Consider the following 16,881-nt stretch of genomic DNA (forward strand, 5'->3'; position numbering starts at 1 on the left):
ATATACATTAAATACATTACATTATATACATTAAATATGTGACATTATATACATTATATATGTGACATTATATACATTAAATATATAATACTATATACGTTTAATATATGACACTATATACATTAAATATATGACACTATATACATTAAATACATGACATTATATACATTAAATATGTGACATTATATACATTATATATGTGACATTATATACATTAAATATGTGACATTATATATATTAAATATGTGACACTACATACATTAAATATGTGACATTATATACATTAAATATGTGACATTATATACATTAAATACATGACATTATGTACATTAAATATGTGACATTATATACATTAAATATGGGACATTGTATACATTATATATGTGACATTATATATAATAAATATATAATACTATATATGTTTAATATATGACACTATATACATTAAATATTTGACCCTATATACATTAAATACATGACATTATATACATTAAATATGTGACATTATATACATTATATATATGTGAAATTATATACATTAAATATGTGACATTATATACATTAAATATGTGACACTACATACATTAAATATGTGACATTATATACATTAAATATGTGACAATATATACATTAAATATGTGATGTATACATTAAATACATGAAACTATATACATGAAATATGTGACATTATATACAATAAATACGTGATATTATATACATTAAATATATAACACTATATACATTAAATATGACAATATATACATTAAATATATAACACTATATACATTAAATATATGACACTATATACATTAAATACATGACACTATATACATTATATATGTTACATTATATACATTAAATATGTGACATTATATACATTAAATATAGAACACTATATAGATTAAATATATTACATTATATACATTAAATATATGACACTATATACATTTAATATATGACATTATATACATTAAATATGTGACATTATATACATTAAATATGTGACACTATATATATTAAATATATAACACTATATACATCCACTTTATATTACTTTAATTTATTTTCACATAAAAACACTCTTATTTTAAGGTGTGAAGACTTTTATTTTATTTTGTAGTAGTAGCAACTTCCTCCCGGTCAACTTCCTTTGTTTTCACTTATCCAAGTGCGCATGCAAGTGACGTCAAGGCCACATTGGGGCCACACTAGGAGCATATTGGGACCACACTAGGAGCACATTGGGGCCACATTTGGGCCACATTGGGGCCATATTGGGGCCATATTGGGGCCAAACTGGGACCACATTGGGACCACACTAGGAGCACATTGGGGCCACATTTTGGCCAAACTGGGACCACATTGGGGACATATTGGGGCCAAACTGGGACCACATTGGGGCCACACTAGGAGCACATTGGGGCCACATTTGGGCCACATTGGGGCCAAATTGGGACCACATTGGGGCCACATTGGGGCCATATTGGGGCCACATTGGGGCCATATTGGGGCCAAACTGGGATCACATTCGGGCCACATTCGGGCCACACTCGGAGCACATTGGGGCCACATTTGGGCCACATTGGGGCCAAACTGGGACCACATTGGGGCCACATTGGGGCCAAACTGGGACCACATTTGGGCCACATTGGGGCCAAACTGGGACCACATTGGGGCCACATTGGGGCTATATTGGGGCCATATTGGGGACAAACTGGGACCACATTGGGGCCACATTGGGGCCACATTGGGGTCTGTGTGCGTGTACACTGGAGTCTGATAAAGATGACATTTTACTTGCAGTGTAAACTGTCAGCTGGAAAAAGAACAGAACTCCAAAAAATGAAATCCCATAGGGGCCACTTTGCCTGCAGTGTAAACGGGGCCCATGTGACCACAACAAGCTCTCTGATTGGCCGCTGCCTCCTGACGCACGCACACACCTCAAACATGTGACGCCTCTTCTTAGCGAACACACACAATGACAACAACCGCACCTAATAACGGTGACATTGACACACACACACACACACACACACACACACACACACACACACACACACACACACACACACACACACACACACACACACACACACACACACACACACACACACACACACACACACACACACACAGCGAGCAAACAAGGCGTGTCTGTCTGCTGTTTGTGTACTGGAAGTGTGAAAGTTGACTAACCTTTTGATGTAATAACATGTTAATAATATAAAAGTATAATGACCAAATCATGCAAGATAAACATAAGACGTTAATGACATAAAACTATGAAATATTAATAACATACAAAGTCTAAATGCCAGCACTTGGTCATGGTCAAGTAAAAGTTGTCCTACCTGCGCTGACTTGATGAAGAGAAAAGTGTTGATTGGACAAATCATAACCTCTTAGATCATCTTCATCATCACCTTCATCACCGTCGAGCGGCGAGATGGAGCAGGAAGTGAGCGTCTGACGTCTGGCGCCCACAAGATCTTTTATCAAAGCATCATGAGATTCTTCAGCGCCTCCAGGGAGGAAGGAGATAAAAGGTGCACTTATCTTTATATAACAGCTCGCCATGATAGTGCTGACTCATACTCTCAGCCCTGTCTCACATACACTAATACACTCAGTACACTTACTACTCCAGTCAGTGCACTTCACCCAGTACACTTACTACTCCAGTCAGTGCACTTCACCCAGTACACTTACTACTCCAGTCAGTGCACTTCACCCAGTACACTTACTACTCCTGCCAGTGCACTTCACCCAGTGCACATACTACTCATGTCAGTGCACTTCACCCAGTACACTTACTACTCCAGTCAGTGCACTTCACCCAGTACACTTACTACTCATGTCAGTGCACTTCACCCAGTACACTTACTACTCTCACCAAGTACCCTTACTAGTACACTTACTACTCATGTCAGTGCACTTCACCCAGTACACTTACTAGTACACTTACTACTCCTGTCAGTGCACTTACTGGTAAACTTACTACTCCTCCCAGTGTACTTCACCAAGTACCCTTACTAGTACACTTACTACTCATGTCAGTGCACTTACTGGTAAACTTACTACTCCTCTCAGTGCACTTCACAGAGTATACTTACTAGTACGTTTACTACTCCTGGCAGTGCACTTACTAGTGAACTTACTACTCCTGCCACTGCACTTCACCAAGTACACTTACTAGTACGCTTACTACTCCTGTCAGTGCACTTACTGGTAAACTTACTACTCCTGCCAGTGCACTTCACAGAGTATACTTACTAGTACGCTTACTACTCCTGTCAGTGCACTTACTAGTAAACTTACTACTCCTGCCACTGCACTTCACCAAGTACACTTACTAGTACGCTTACTACTCCTGTCAGTGCACTTACTGGTAACCTTACTACTCCTGCCAGTGCACTTTACAGAGTATACTTACTAGTACGCTTACTACTCCTGTCAGTGCACTTACTAGTAAACTTACTACTCCTGCCACTGCACTTCACCAAGTACACTTATTAGTACGCTTACTACTCCTGTCAGTGCACTTCACAGAGTATAATTACTAGTACACTTACTACTTATTTCAGTGCACCTCACCCAGTGTACTTACTAGTACGCTTACTACTCCTGTCAGTATCTTCACCATGTACCCTTACTACTCCTGTCAGTGCACTTACTTGTAAACGTACTACTCCTGCCAGTGCACTTCATCAAGTACACTTAATACTCATGTCAGTGCACTTTGCATAGTACACTTACTAGTACGCTTACTACTCATGTCAGTACACTTCACCGAGTATACTTACTAGTACACTTACCACTACTGTCAGTGGACTTCATCAAGTATGTTTACTAGTACACTTACTACTCCTGTCATTGCACTTCACCAAGTATACTTACTAGTACACTGACTACTCCTGTCAGTGCACTTCACCGAGTGTACTTACTAGTACGCTTACGACTTCTATGTCGCACTGTGGAGGGACGTTAGCCGCTGCTAGCAGTCATGTATTGCAAAGGCTGACCTTTGAGCGCTCCACTGAAGGTAAACAACAAAGATGGCTGCCAGTGTGTTGAGTAGGTCATGTGTGGCTCCTCATGCTCCATTTGGCAAGACAACATCCATCATGTCCTCCTAGTCTGGACCAGTTCTGCATCCCACACCAGACTGTCCTCCTAGTCTGGACCAGTTCTGCATCCCACACCAGACTGTTCTCCTAGTCTGGACCAGTTCTGCATCCCACACCAGACTGTCCTCCTAGTCTGGACCAGTTCTGCACCCCACACCAGACTGTCCTCCTAGTCTGGACCAGTTCTGCACCCCACACCAGACTGTCCTCCTAGTCTGGACCAGTTCTGCATCCCACACCAGACTGTTCTCCTAGTCTGGACCAGTTCTGCATCCCACACCAGACTGTCCTCCTAGTCTGGACCAGTTCTGCACCCCACACCAGACTGTCCTCCTAGTCTGGACCAGTTCTGCATCCCACACCAGACTGTCCTCCTAGTCTGGACCAGTTCTGCACCCCACACCAGACTGTCCTCCTAGTCTGGACCAGTTCTGCATCCCACACCAGACTGTCCTCCTAGTCTGGACCAGTTCTGCACCCCACACCAGACTGTCCTCCTAGTCTGGACCAGTTCTGCATCCCACACCCGACTGTCCTCCGAGTTTGGATCAAGGTGAGACCAGTTCTGCATCCCATACCCGACTGTCCTCCTAGTCTGGACCAGTTCTGCATCCCACACCAGACTGTCCTCCTAGTCTGGACCAGTTCTGCATCCCACACCAGACTGTCCTCCTAGTTTGGATCCAGGCGGGACCAGTTCTGCATCCCATACCCGACTGTCCTCCTAGTTTGAATCCAGGTGGGACCAGTTCTGCATCCCATACCCGACTGTCCTCCTAGTTTGAATCTAGGTCGGACCAGTTCTGCATCCCATACCCAACTGTCCTCCTAGTTTGGATCCAGATGGGACCAGTTCTGCATCCCACACCAGACTGTCCTCCTAGTTTGGAACCAGGTGGGACCAGTTCTGCATCCCATACCCGACTGTCCCCCGAGTTTGGATCCAGGTGGGACCAGTTCTGCATCCCATACCCGACTGTCCTCCTAGTTTGAATCCAGGGGAGACCAGTTCTGCATCCCATACCCGACTGTCCTCCTAGTTTGGATCCAGGTGGGACCAGTTCTGCATCCCATACCCGACTGTCCTCCTAGTTTGGACCAGTTCTGCATCCCACACCAGACTGTCATCCTAGTCTGGATCCAGGCGGGACCAGTTCTGCATCCCACACCAGACTGTCCTCCTAGTTTGGATCCAGGCGGGACCAGTTCTGCATCCCATACCCGACTGTCCTCCTAGTTTGGACCAGTTCTGCATCCCACACCAGACTGTCCTTCTAGTTTGGACCAGTTCTGCATCTCATACTCGACTGTCCTCCTAGTTTGAATCCAGGTGGGACCAGTTCTGCATCCCATACCCGACTGTCCTCCGAGTTTGGATCCAGGTGGGACCAGTTCTGCATCCCATACCAGACTGTCCTCTTAGTTTGGACCAGTTCTGCATCCCACACCAGACTGTCCTCCTAGTTTGGACCAGTTCTGCATCTCATACTCGACTGTCCTCCTAGTTTGGATCCAGGTGGGACCAGTTCTGCATCCCATACCCGACTGTCCTCCTAGTTTGGACCAGTTCTGCATCCCACACCAGACTGTCATCCTAGTCTGGATCCAGGCGGGACCAGTTCTGCATCCCACACCAGACTGTCCTCCTAGTTTGGATCCAGGCGGGACCAGTTCTGCATCCCATACCCGACTGTCCTCCTAGTTTGGACCAGTTCTGCATCCCACACCAGACTGTCCTCCTAGTTTGGACCAGTTCTGCATCTCATACTCGACTGTCCTCCTAGTTTGAATCCAGGTGGGACCAGTTCTGCATCCCATACCCGACTGTCCTCCGAGTTTGGATCCAGGTGGGACCAGTTCTGCATCCCATACCAGACTGTCCTCCTAGTTTGGACCAGTTCTGCATCCCACACCAGACTGTCCTCCTAGTTTGGACCAGTTCTGCATCTCATACTCGACTGTCCTCCTAGTTTGAATCCAGGTGGGACCAGTTCTGCATCCCATACCCGACTGTCCTCCGAGTTTGGATCCAGGTGGGACCAGTTCTGCATCCCATACCAGACTGTCCTCCTAGTTTGGACCAGTTCTGCATCCCACACCAGACTGTCCTTCGAGTTTGGACCAGTTCTGCATCTCATACTCGACTGTCCTCCTAGTTTGAATCCAGGTGGGACCAGTTCTGCATCCCATACCCGACTGTCCTCCTAGTTTGAACCCAGGTGGGACCAGTTCTGCATCCCATACCCGACTGTCCTTCTAGTTTGAATCCAGGTGGGACCAGTTCTGCATCCCACACCAGACTCAACACTCACCAAGGCAACAACTGTAAAAGGGGCGGAGCTACTTCGTGTTCCGTTATCAGTGTGCGAATAACGAATCAGTGTTTGTGATTGGTACCATTATTTGGTACCATTAATAACGAATAATTTGGTATTGTTAATACAAATATTTTGGTATTATTAATAAAGAATAATTTGGTACCATAAATAAAAAAACATTTGGTGTTATTAATAAATCATATTTTGGTATTAATAAATAATAATTTGGTACCATTAATACGGAATAATTTGGTATTATTAATAAAGAATATTTTGGTATTATTAATAAATAATATTTTGGTATTATTAATAAATAATTATTTGGAACCATTTATAAGGAATAATTTGGTATTATAAATAAACAATATTTTGGTATTATTAATAAGGAATAATTTGGTAATACTAATAAATAATAATTTTGTATTATTAATAAATAATTATTTTGGTATTATTAATAAATAATTATTTGGTACCATTAATAATGAATAATTTGGTATTGTTCATACAAATATGTTGGTATTATTAATAAAGAATAATTCGGTACCATAAATAAAAAAACATTTGGTGTTATTAATAAATCATATTTTGGTATTAATAAATAATAATTTGGTACCATCAATAAGGAATAATTTGGTATTATTAATAAATAATCATTTAATACCATTAATACGGAATCATTTGGTATTATTAATAAAGAATATTTTGGTATTATTAATAAATAATATTTTGGTATTATTAATAAATAATTATTTGGAACCATTAATAAGGAATAATTTGGTATTATAAATAAACAATATTTTGGTATTATTAATAAGGAATAATTTGGTAATACTATTAAAAAATAATTTTGTATTATTAATAAATAATTATTTTGGTATTATTAATAAATAAATATTTGGTACCATTAATAATGAATAATTTGGTATTGTTAATACAAATATGTTGGTATTATTAATAAAGAATAATTTGGTACCATAAATAAAAAAACATTTGGTGTTATTAATAAATCATATTTTGGTATTAATAAATAATAATTTGGTACCATCAATAAGGAATAATTTGGTATTATTAATAAATAATCATTTAATACCATTAATACGGAATCATTTGGTATTATTAATAAAGAATATTTTGGTATTATTAATCATTTAATACCATTAATACGGAATCATTTGGTATTATTAATAAAGAATATTTTGGTATTATTAACAAATAATATTTTGGTATTATTAATAAATAGTTATTTGGAACCATTAATAAGGAATAATTTGGTATTATAAATAAACAATATTTTGGTATTATTAATAAGGAATAATTTGGTATTACTAATAAATAATAATTTTGTATTATTAATAAATAATTATTTGGTACCATTAACAACGAATAATTTGGTATTGTTAATACAAATATTTTGGTATTACTAATAAAGAATAATTTGGTACAATAAATAAAAAAAACATTTGGTGTTATTAATAAATCATATTTTGGTATTAATAAATAATAATTTGATACCATTAATACGGAATAATTTGGTATTATTAATAAAGAATATTTTGGTATTATTAATAAATAATATTTTGGTATTATTAATAAATAATTATTTGGAACCATTAATAAGGAATAATTTGGTATTATAAATAAACAATATTTTGGTATTATTAATAAGGAATAATTTGGTAATACTAATAAATAATAATTTTGTATTATTAATAAATAATTATTTTGGTATTATTAATAAATAAATATTTGGTACCATTAATAATGAATAATTTGGTATTGTTAATACAAATATGTTGGTATTATTAATAAAGAATAATTCGGTACCATAAATAAAAAAAGATTTGGTATTATTATTAAATCATATTTTGGTATTAATAGTATTAAATAATTTGATATGATTAATAAAGAATATTTGGTATTATAAATAAAGATTAATTTGGTATTACTAATAAAGAATAATTTGGTACCATTAATAAGGAATAATTTGGTATTATAAATAAACAATATTTTGGTATTATTAATAAGGAATAATTTGGTAGTACAAATAAATAATAATTTTTTATTATTAATAAATAATTATTTTGGTATTATTAATAAATAAATATTTGGTACCATTAATAATGAATAATTTGGTATTGTTAATACAAATATGTTGGTATTATTAATAAAGAATAATTTGGTACCATAAATAAAACATATTTGGTATTATTAATATATCATATTTTGGTATTATTAATAAGAAACAATTTGATACCATTAATAAAATATTTGGTATTATAAAATTTGGTACCATAAATAAAAACTATTTGGTATTATTATTAAATCATATTTTGGTATTAATAATATTAAATAATTTGATATGATTAATAAAGAATATTTGGTATTATAAATAAAGATTAATTTGGTATTACTAATAAAGAATAATTTGGTACCATTAATAAGGAATATTTTGGTATTCATAATAAAGAATAAGTTGGTATTATTATTAAATTATAATTATACCAATATTGTGGTATTAATAATGAACAATAATTTGATACCATTAATAAAGAATATCGTGGTATTATTAATAAAGAATTAACACCTTAGTTGTTGTCCTGGACTGAGCGTGTCACGTTGAGGTCAAAGGTTAAAGTGATGTCAGACCAGCTGATAAGTTGATCTAAAAGGAGCAAAGGATTGTGGGAGACGATCTTGAGGAGTGTCAACTCAGCGGCACCGCCCTCCTTCGTCGTCATGGCAACCTGGCACAGGACAACATCTCTCTTGTGCCAAGAAACCCAACCCCCCCCCCCATCAGCATCATTGACCCAGCACAAAGATGCTCTGTGTCCCCAACAACAACATCCACTTCCGGTTTGTCATCTGCAGCCTCCATTTTTAATGAGATGCAAGACAACGATGACGTCACCGAGCTAATGCAGTTCACTTGAATAATGCATGGCAACTAATTATTTCATGGCGAGTCATCAGAAACCAGACAGACTTGTCATGAATAAAAGACTCACTTCCTACTGACTTGATGTTTTATATCCGTGGAAAAAAGTATTAGTAGGAGGATGACAACAATGTTAGCTTGACTGGCTAAAGGACAAAACTCTCGTTCAGAACTCCATTGAGATTTTGGCACATTTAAGACCACATCTTTACCTAGAAAGACTGTAGCCTATTCACGTAATAATATGAGGACTCTCGTTCAGAACTCCATTGAGATTTTAGCTATTTTAAGACCACTCTTACCTATGAACGCTGTGCTGGACACGCTATTGACGTACGGACTGTACGTCATTCACGTATGTCTACTACACAATATTGGCGTGTGTACTGTACGTCATTCACGTATGTAATGTACGTTATTCACGTATGTCTACTACACGATACTGTACGTAGCACGTATGTATACTGTACGTTATTCGTCTACACGCGCGTGGCCTGTGCGTGCACGAAGGAGATCGAGTCACTCACCTGTCCGCGCGCCGCGCCAAGGATGCGGAAATGGCGGGGCTGCCGCTGACGTCACTCGTCCGCAGCAGCGACAAAGGACGCGGTGTGTGTGTCGCTCTCCCGCGGTGGCGGAAGAAAAACGTCCGGCGCACGCACGCACGCACGGCCCCGGTGCTCCGGGGATGACGCGCGCGGCAATTCGCGTGTCCGCGCGCGCGTCGAAGCGCGCCGGCGAGCAGCTGCTGAATCATGCGCGCGTGCACGCCGGCACTCTGCGCCCGCCCTCCCCGAGGCACCGCTGACGGTGACGTCATCGGAGGAGCAGGAACGTAACTCCGGAAGTCGGGGAGATTTCAAAATAAAAGCTGTTTGTACAGGAAGTAAAAAACAATATGAGGGAAGTATTGTGAATAAATCCAATTATAAATTAAAACGCTTTGATGTTTTCAAATTGATGTTTTAAAGCGTATTTGTTTTTTAAAAATTGGCACTAATTTACTTCATCCGTTTTTGTGTGTTGATTTCAAATTAAAATCTAATAAAAACACACCAATCATCGTCTTCTTGTCTATAATATTTATGTATTCATCAGCATCAATATAACATATTATATAACATATTAATATAACATTATAACATATTTTTAGAATGCATGTTCTGCGGTGGCGCGTTACGTCCACCAGAGGGCAGCATTGGATATTAATATACTATGCAAGATTTTACAAACAAGCAAAGAAACAATAATAATCAAAACAAGCACAGAAACTGTAAAAAAAACAGCGCCAGGGGGTTGTAAACTCAATAAAGCAACTAAAGAATGAATGTAATATATATATATATATATATATATATATATATATATATATATATATATATATATATATATATATATATATATATATATATATATATATATATATATATGTAACCAAGTGTAAAGCCAAGTTTTGTAAGTAATCCACATTTGGAGCACAGCATCATAGTTTTCACAGCTTTTTGGTTGTTAGAGGTAAAAAGCGTTTTAAAGTGAAGTTCTAATTCTTTTTTAAAGGCACAACAATCAGGTCGGGTATTGAGAAACTTACATTTATGAATATAAAAGTTAGCTATTAGTATAATGAGGTTGCGAAGGTAAAATTCATTCTCAAATAAATGTTGTTGTTCAACTTTCTTCACGTCAGACTGTGGTTTGGCCCCGCCCACATATTATTAAAAGGAAATAATTTGATACCATTAATAAAGAATATTTGGTATTATATATAAAGATGAATTTGGTATTACTAATAAATAATAATTTGGTATTAGTAATAAAGAATATTTGGTATTCATAATAAAGAATAATTTGGTATTAATAATAAATAATAATTTGGTATTATTAATAAAGAATATTGTGGTATTAATATTTTTTAAAGGCACAAAAATCAGGTCGGGTATTGAGAAACGTACATTTATTTATTTAAAATTCTTTTTGAATTTTTTTCTCATACTGTAAAGTTTTCTCAAATAAATGTTGTTCAACTTTCTTCACGTCAGACTGTGGTTTGGCCCCGCCCACATATTTTGGTATTATTAATAAGAAATAATTTGATACCATTAATGAAGAATATTTGGTATTATAAATAAAGACTAATTTGGTATTATTAATAAATAATAATGTGGTATTAGTAATAAAGAATATTTTGGTATTAAAATTTTTTAAAAGCAGAAAAATCAAGTCGGGTATTGAGAAATGTATATTTATTTATTTAATTATTTAAATTAATTATAATTATTTTAATTAATTAAATTAAATGTATTGTAATATTTTTAATTAATTATAATGATTAATTATTTCAATTAATTATTAATTATAAATGATCATTTATGTATTTAGGTTTCAAATGTAAATTTCCTTTTCAATTCTTTTCTCATACTGTAAAATTTTCTACAATAAATGTTCAACTTTCTTCACGTCAGACTGTGGTTTGGCCCCGCCCACATATTTTGGTATTCTTAATAAGAAATCATTTGATGCCATTTATAAAGAATATTTGGTATTATAAATAAAGACTAATTTGGTATTATTAATAAATAATAATGTGGTATTAGTAATAAAGAATATTTTGGTATTAATATTTTTTAAAAGCAGAAAAATCAAGTCAGGTATTGAGAAACTTACATTTATTTATTTAATTATTTAAATTAATTATAATTATTTTAATTAATTAAATTAAATGTATTGTAATATTTTTAATTAATTATAATGATTAATTATTTAAATTAATTGTTAATTATAAATGATCATTTATGTATTTAGGTTTCAAATGTAAATTTCCTTTTCAATTTTTTTCTCATACTTTACAGTTTTCTCAAATAAATGTTCAACTTTCTTCACGTCAGACTGTGGTTTGGCCCCGCCCACATATTTTGGTATTATTAATAAGAAATCATTTGATACCATTAATAAAGAATATTTGGTATCATAAATAAAGACTAATTTGGTATTATTAATAAATAATAATGTGGTATTAGCAATAAAGAATATTTTGGTATTAATATTTTTTAAAAGCAGAAAAATCAAGTCGGGTATTGAGAAACTTACATTTATTTATTTAATTATTTAAATTAACTATAATTATTTTTAATTAATTAAATTAAATGTATTGTAATATTTTTAATTAATTATAATGATTAATTATTTAAATTAATTATTAATTATAAATGGTCATTTATGTATTTATTTATTATAATGAGGTTTCAAATGTAAATTTCCTTTTCAATTTTTTTCTCATACAGTAAAGTTTTCTCAAATAAATGTTCAACTTTCTTCACGTCAGACTGTGGTTTGGCCAAGCCCACATATTTTGGTATTATTAATAAGAAATCATTTGATACCATTAATAAAGAATATTTGGTATTATATATAAAGATGAATTTGGTATTACTAATAAATAATAATTTGGTATTAGTAATAAAGAATATTTGGTATTCATAATAAAGAATAATTTGGTATTAATAATAAATAATCATTTGGTATTATTAATAAAGAATATTGTGGTATTAATATTTTTTAAAGGCACAAAAATCAGGTCGGGTGTTGAGAAACGTACATTTATTTATTTAAAATTCTTTTCGAATTTTTTTCTCATACTGTAAAGTTTTCTCAAATAAATGTTGTTCAACTTTCTTCACGCCCACATATTTTGGTATTATTAATAAGAAATCATTTGATACCATTAATGAAGAATATTTGGTGTTATAAATAAAGACTAATTTGGTATTATTAATAAATAATAATGTGGTATTAGTAATAAAGAATATTTTGGTATTAATATTTTTTAAAAGCAGAAAAATCAAGTCGGGTATTGAGAAACTTACATTTATTTATTTAATTATTTAAATTAATTATAATTATTTTAATAAATTAAATTAAATGTATTGTAATATTTTTAATTAATTATAATGATTAATTATTTAAATTAATTATTAATTATAAATGATTATTTATTTATTATAATGAGGTTGCAAATGTAAAATTCCTTTTCAATTCTTTTCTCATACTGTAAAGTTTTCTCCAATAAATGTTCAACTTTCTTCACGTCAGACTGTGGTTTGGCCCCGCCCACATATTTTGGTATTATTAATAAGAAATCATTTGATACCATTAATGAAGAATATTTGGTATTATAAATAAAGACTAATTTGGTATTATTAATAAATAATAATGTGGTATTAGCAATAAAGAATATTTTGGTATTAATATTTTTTTAAAGCAGAAAAATCAAGTCCGGTATTGAGAAATTTACATTTATTTATTTAATTATTTAAATTAATTATAATTTTTTTAATCAATTAAATTAAATGTATTGTAATATTTTTAATTAATTATAATGATTAATTATTTAAATTAATTATTAATTATAAATTATCATTTATGTATTTAGGTTTCAAATGTAAATTTCCTTTTCAATTTTTTTCTCATACTGTAAAGTTTTCTCAAATAAATGTTGTTCAACTTTCTTCATGTCAGACTGTGGTTTGGCCCCGCCCACATATTTTGGTATTATTAATAAGAAATCATTTGATACCATTAATAAAGAATATTTGGTATTATAAATAAAGACTAATTTGGTATTATTAATAAATAATAATGTGGTATTAGTAATAAAGAATATTTTGGTATTAATATTTTTTAAAAGCAGAAAAATCAAATCGGGTATTGAGAAATTTATATTTATTTATTTAATTATTTAAATTAATTATAATTATTTTAATTAATTAAATTAAATGTATTGTAATATTTTTAATTAATTATGATGATTAATTATTTTAATTAATTATTAATTATAAATGATCATTTATGTATTTAGGTTTCAAATGTAAATTTCCTTTTCAATTCTTTTCTCACACTGTAAAGTTTTCTCAAATAAATGTTGTTCAACTTTCTTCACGTCAGACTGTGGTTTGGCCCCGCCCACATATTTTGGTATTATTAATAAGAAATCATTTGATACCATTAATAAAGAATATTTGGTATTATAAATAAAGACTAATTTGGTATTATTAATAAATAATATTGTGGTATTAGTAATAAAGAATATTTTGGTATTAAAAAATTTTAAAAGCAGAAAAATCAAGTCGGGTATTGAGAAACTTACATTTATTTATTTAATTATTTAAATTAACTATAATTATTTTAATTAATTAAATTAAATGTATTGTAATATTTTTAATTAATTATAATGATTAATTATTTAAATTAATTATTAATTATAAATGGTCATTTATGTATTTATTTATTATAATGAGGTTTCAAATGTAAATTTCCTTTTCAATTTTTTTCTCATACAGTAAAGTTTTCTCAAATAAATGTTCAACTTTCTTCACGTCAGACTGTGGTTTGGCCCCGCCCACATATTTTGGTATTATTAAAAGGAAATAATTTGATACCATTATTAAAGAATATTTGGTATTATATATAAAGATGAATTTGGTATTACTAATAAATAATAATTTGGTATTAGTAATAAAGAATATTTGGTATTCATAATAAAGAATAATTTGGTATTCATAATAAATAATCATTTGGTATTATTAATAAAGAATATTGTGGTATTAATATTTTTTAAAGGCACAAAAATCAGGTCGGGTATTGAGAAACAAACATTTATTTATTTGAAATTCCTTTTCAATTTCTCATACTGTAAAGTTTTCTCAAATAAATGTTCAACTTTCTTCACGTCAGACTGTGGTTTGGCCCCGCCCACATATTTTGGTATTATTAAAAGGAAATAATTTGATACCATTAATAAAGAATATTTGGTATTATATACAAAGATGAATTTGGTATTACTAATAAATAATAATTTGGTATTAGTAATAAAGAATATTTGGTATTCATAATAAAGAATAATTTGGTATTAATAATAAATAATCATTTGGAATTATTAATAAAGAATATTGTGGTATTAATATTTTTTAAAGGCACAAAAATCAGGTCGGGTATTGAGAAACAAACATTTATTTATTTAAAATTCCTTTTCAATTTTTTTTCTCATACTGTAAAGTTTTCTCAAATAAATGTTGTTCAACTTTTTTCACGCCCACATATTTTGGTATTATTAACAAGAAATCATTTGATACCATTAATAAAGAATATTTGGTATTATAAATAAAGACTAATTTGGTATTATTGATAAATAATAATGTGGTATTAGTAATAAAGAATATTTTGGTATTAAAAATTTTTAAAAGCAGAAAAATCAAGTCGGGTATTGAGAAACGTACATTTATTTATTTAATTATTTAAATTAACTATAATTATTTTAATTAATTAAATTAGATGTATTGTAATATTTTTTATTAATTATAATGATTAATTATTTAAATTAATTATTAATTATAAATGGTCATTTATGTATTTATTTATTATAATGAGGTTTCAAATGTAAAATTCCTTTTCAATTCTTTTCTCATACTGTAAAGTTTTCTCAAATAAATGTTGTTCAACTTTTTTCACGCCCACATATTTTGGTATTATTAATAAGAAATCATTTGATACCATTAATAAAGAATATTTGGTATTTTAAATAAAGACTAATTTGGTATTATTAATAAATAATAATGTGGTATTAGTAATAAAGAATATTTTGGTATTAAAATTTTTTAAAAGCAGAAAAATCAAGTCGGGTATTGAGAAACTTACATTTATTTATTTAATTATTTAAATTAACTATAATTATTTTAATTAATTAAATTAAATGTATTGTAATATTTTTAATTAATTATAATGATTAATTATTTAAATTAATTATTAATTATAAATGGTCATTTATGTATTTATTTATTATAATGAGGTTTCAAATGTAAATTTCCTTTTCAATTTTTTTCTCATACAGTAAAGTTTTCTCAAATAAATGTTCAACTTTCTTCACGTCAGACTGTGGTTTGGCCCCGCCCACATATTTTGGTATTATTAAAAGGAAATTATTTGATACCATTAATAAAGAATATTTGGTATTATATATAAAGATTAATTTGGTATTACTAATAAATGATAATTTGGTATTAGTAATAAAGAATATTTGGTATTCATAATAAAGAATAATTTGGTATTAATAATAAAGAATAATTTGGTATTATTAATAAAGAATATTGTGGTATTAATATTTTTTAAAGGCACAAAAATCAGATCAGGTGTTGAGAAACGTACATTTATTTATTTAAAATTATTTTCGAATTTTTTTCTCATACTGTAAAGTTTTCTCAAATAAATGTTGTTCAACTTTCTTCACGCCCACATATTTTGGTATTATTAATAAGAAATCATTTGATACCATTAATGAAGAATATTTGGTGTTATAAATAAAGACTAATTTGGTATTATTAATAAATAATAATGTGGTATTAGTAATAAAGAATATTTTGGTATTAATATTTTTTAAAAGCAGAAAAATCAAGTCGGGTATTGAGAAACTTACATTTATTTATTTAATAATTTAAATTAACTA

The 16,881-nt window shown here is 31.3% G+C and overlaps 1 protein-coding gene across 6 annotated transcripts in view; it reads right to left on the reverse strand.

The window, feature by feature from the left end:
• Window positions 1-10,195, reverse strand: part of LOC133574737 (uncharacterized) — a 37,808-nt gene extending 27,613 nt beyond the window's left edge. For 4 of the 6 annotated variants that reach the window (XM_061926979.1, XM_061926980.1, XM_061926978.1 and 1 more), the window contains exon 1: window positions 2,355-2,525. In XM_061926979.1, coding sequence (XP_061782963.1) covers window positions 2,355-2,399 — 45 coding nt within the window. In that variant the 5' untranslated portion in view covers window positions 2,400-2,525. Of the gene's footprint in view, window positions 1-2,354; window positions 2,526-9,913 lie in introns of those variants that run through there. The other 2 variants (XM_072912052.1, XM_061926982.1) reach the window with 2 other exon arrangements.
• Between the last annotated feature and the right edge of the window lie 6,686 nt (window positions 10,196-16,881).

The sequence above is a fragment of the Nerophis lumbriciformis genome, linkage group LG32 (genome assembly GCF_033978685.3).
Source record: "Nerophis lumbriciformis linkage group LG32, RoL_Nlum_v2.1, whole genome shotgun sequence".
Lineage (NCBI taxonomy): Eukaryota > Metazoa > Chordata > Actinopteri > Syngnathiformes > Syngnathidae > Nerophis > Nerophis lumbriciformis.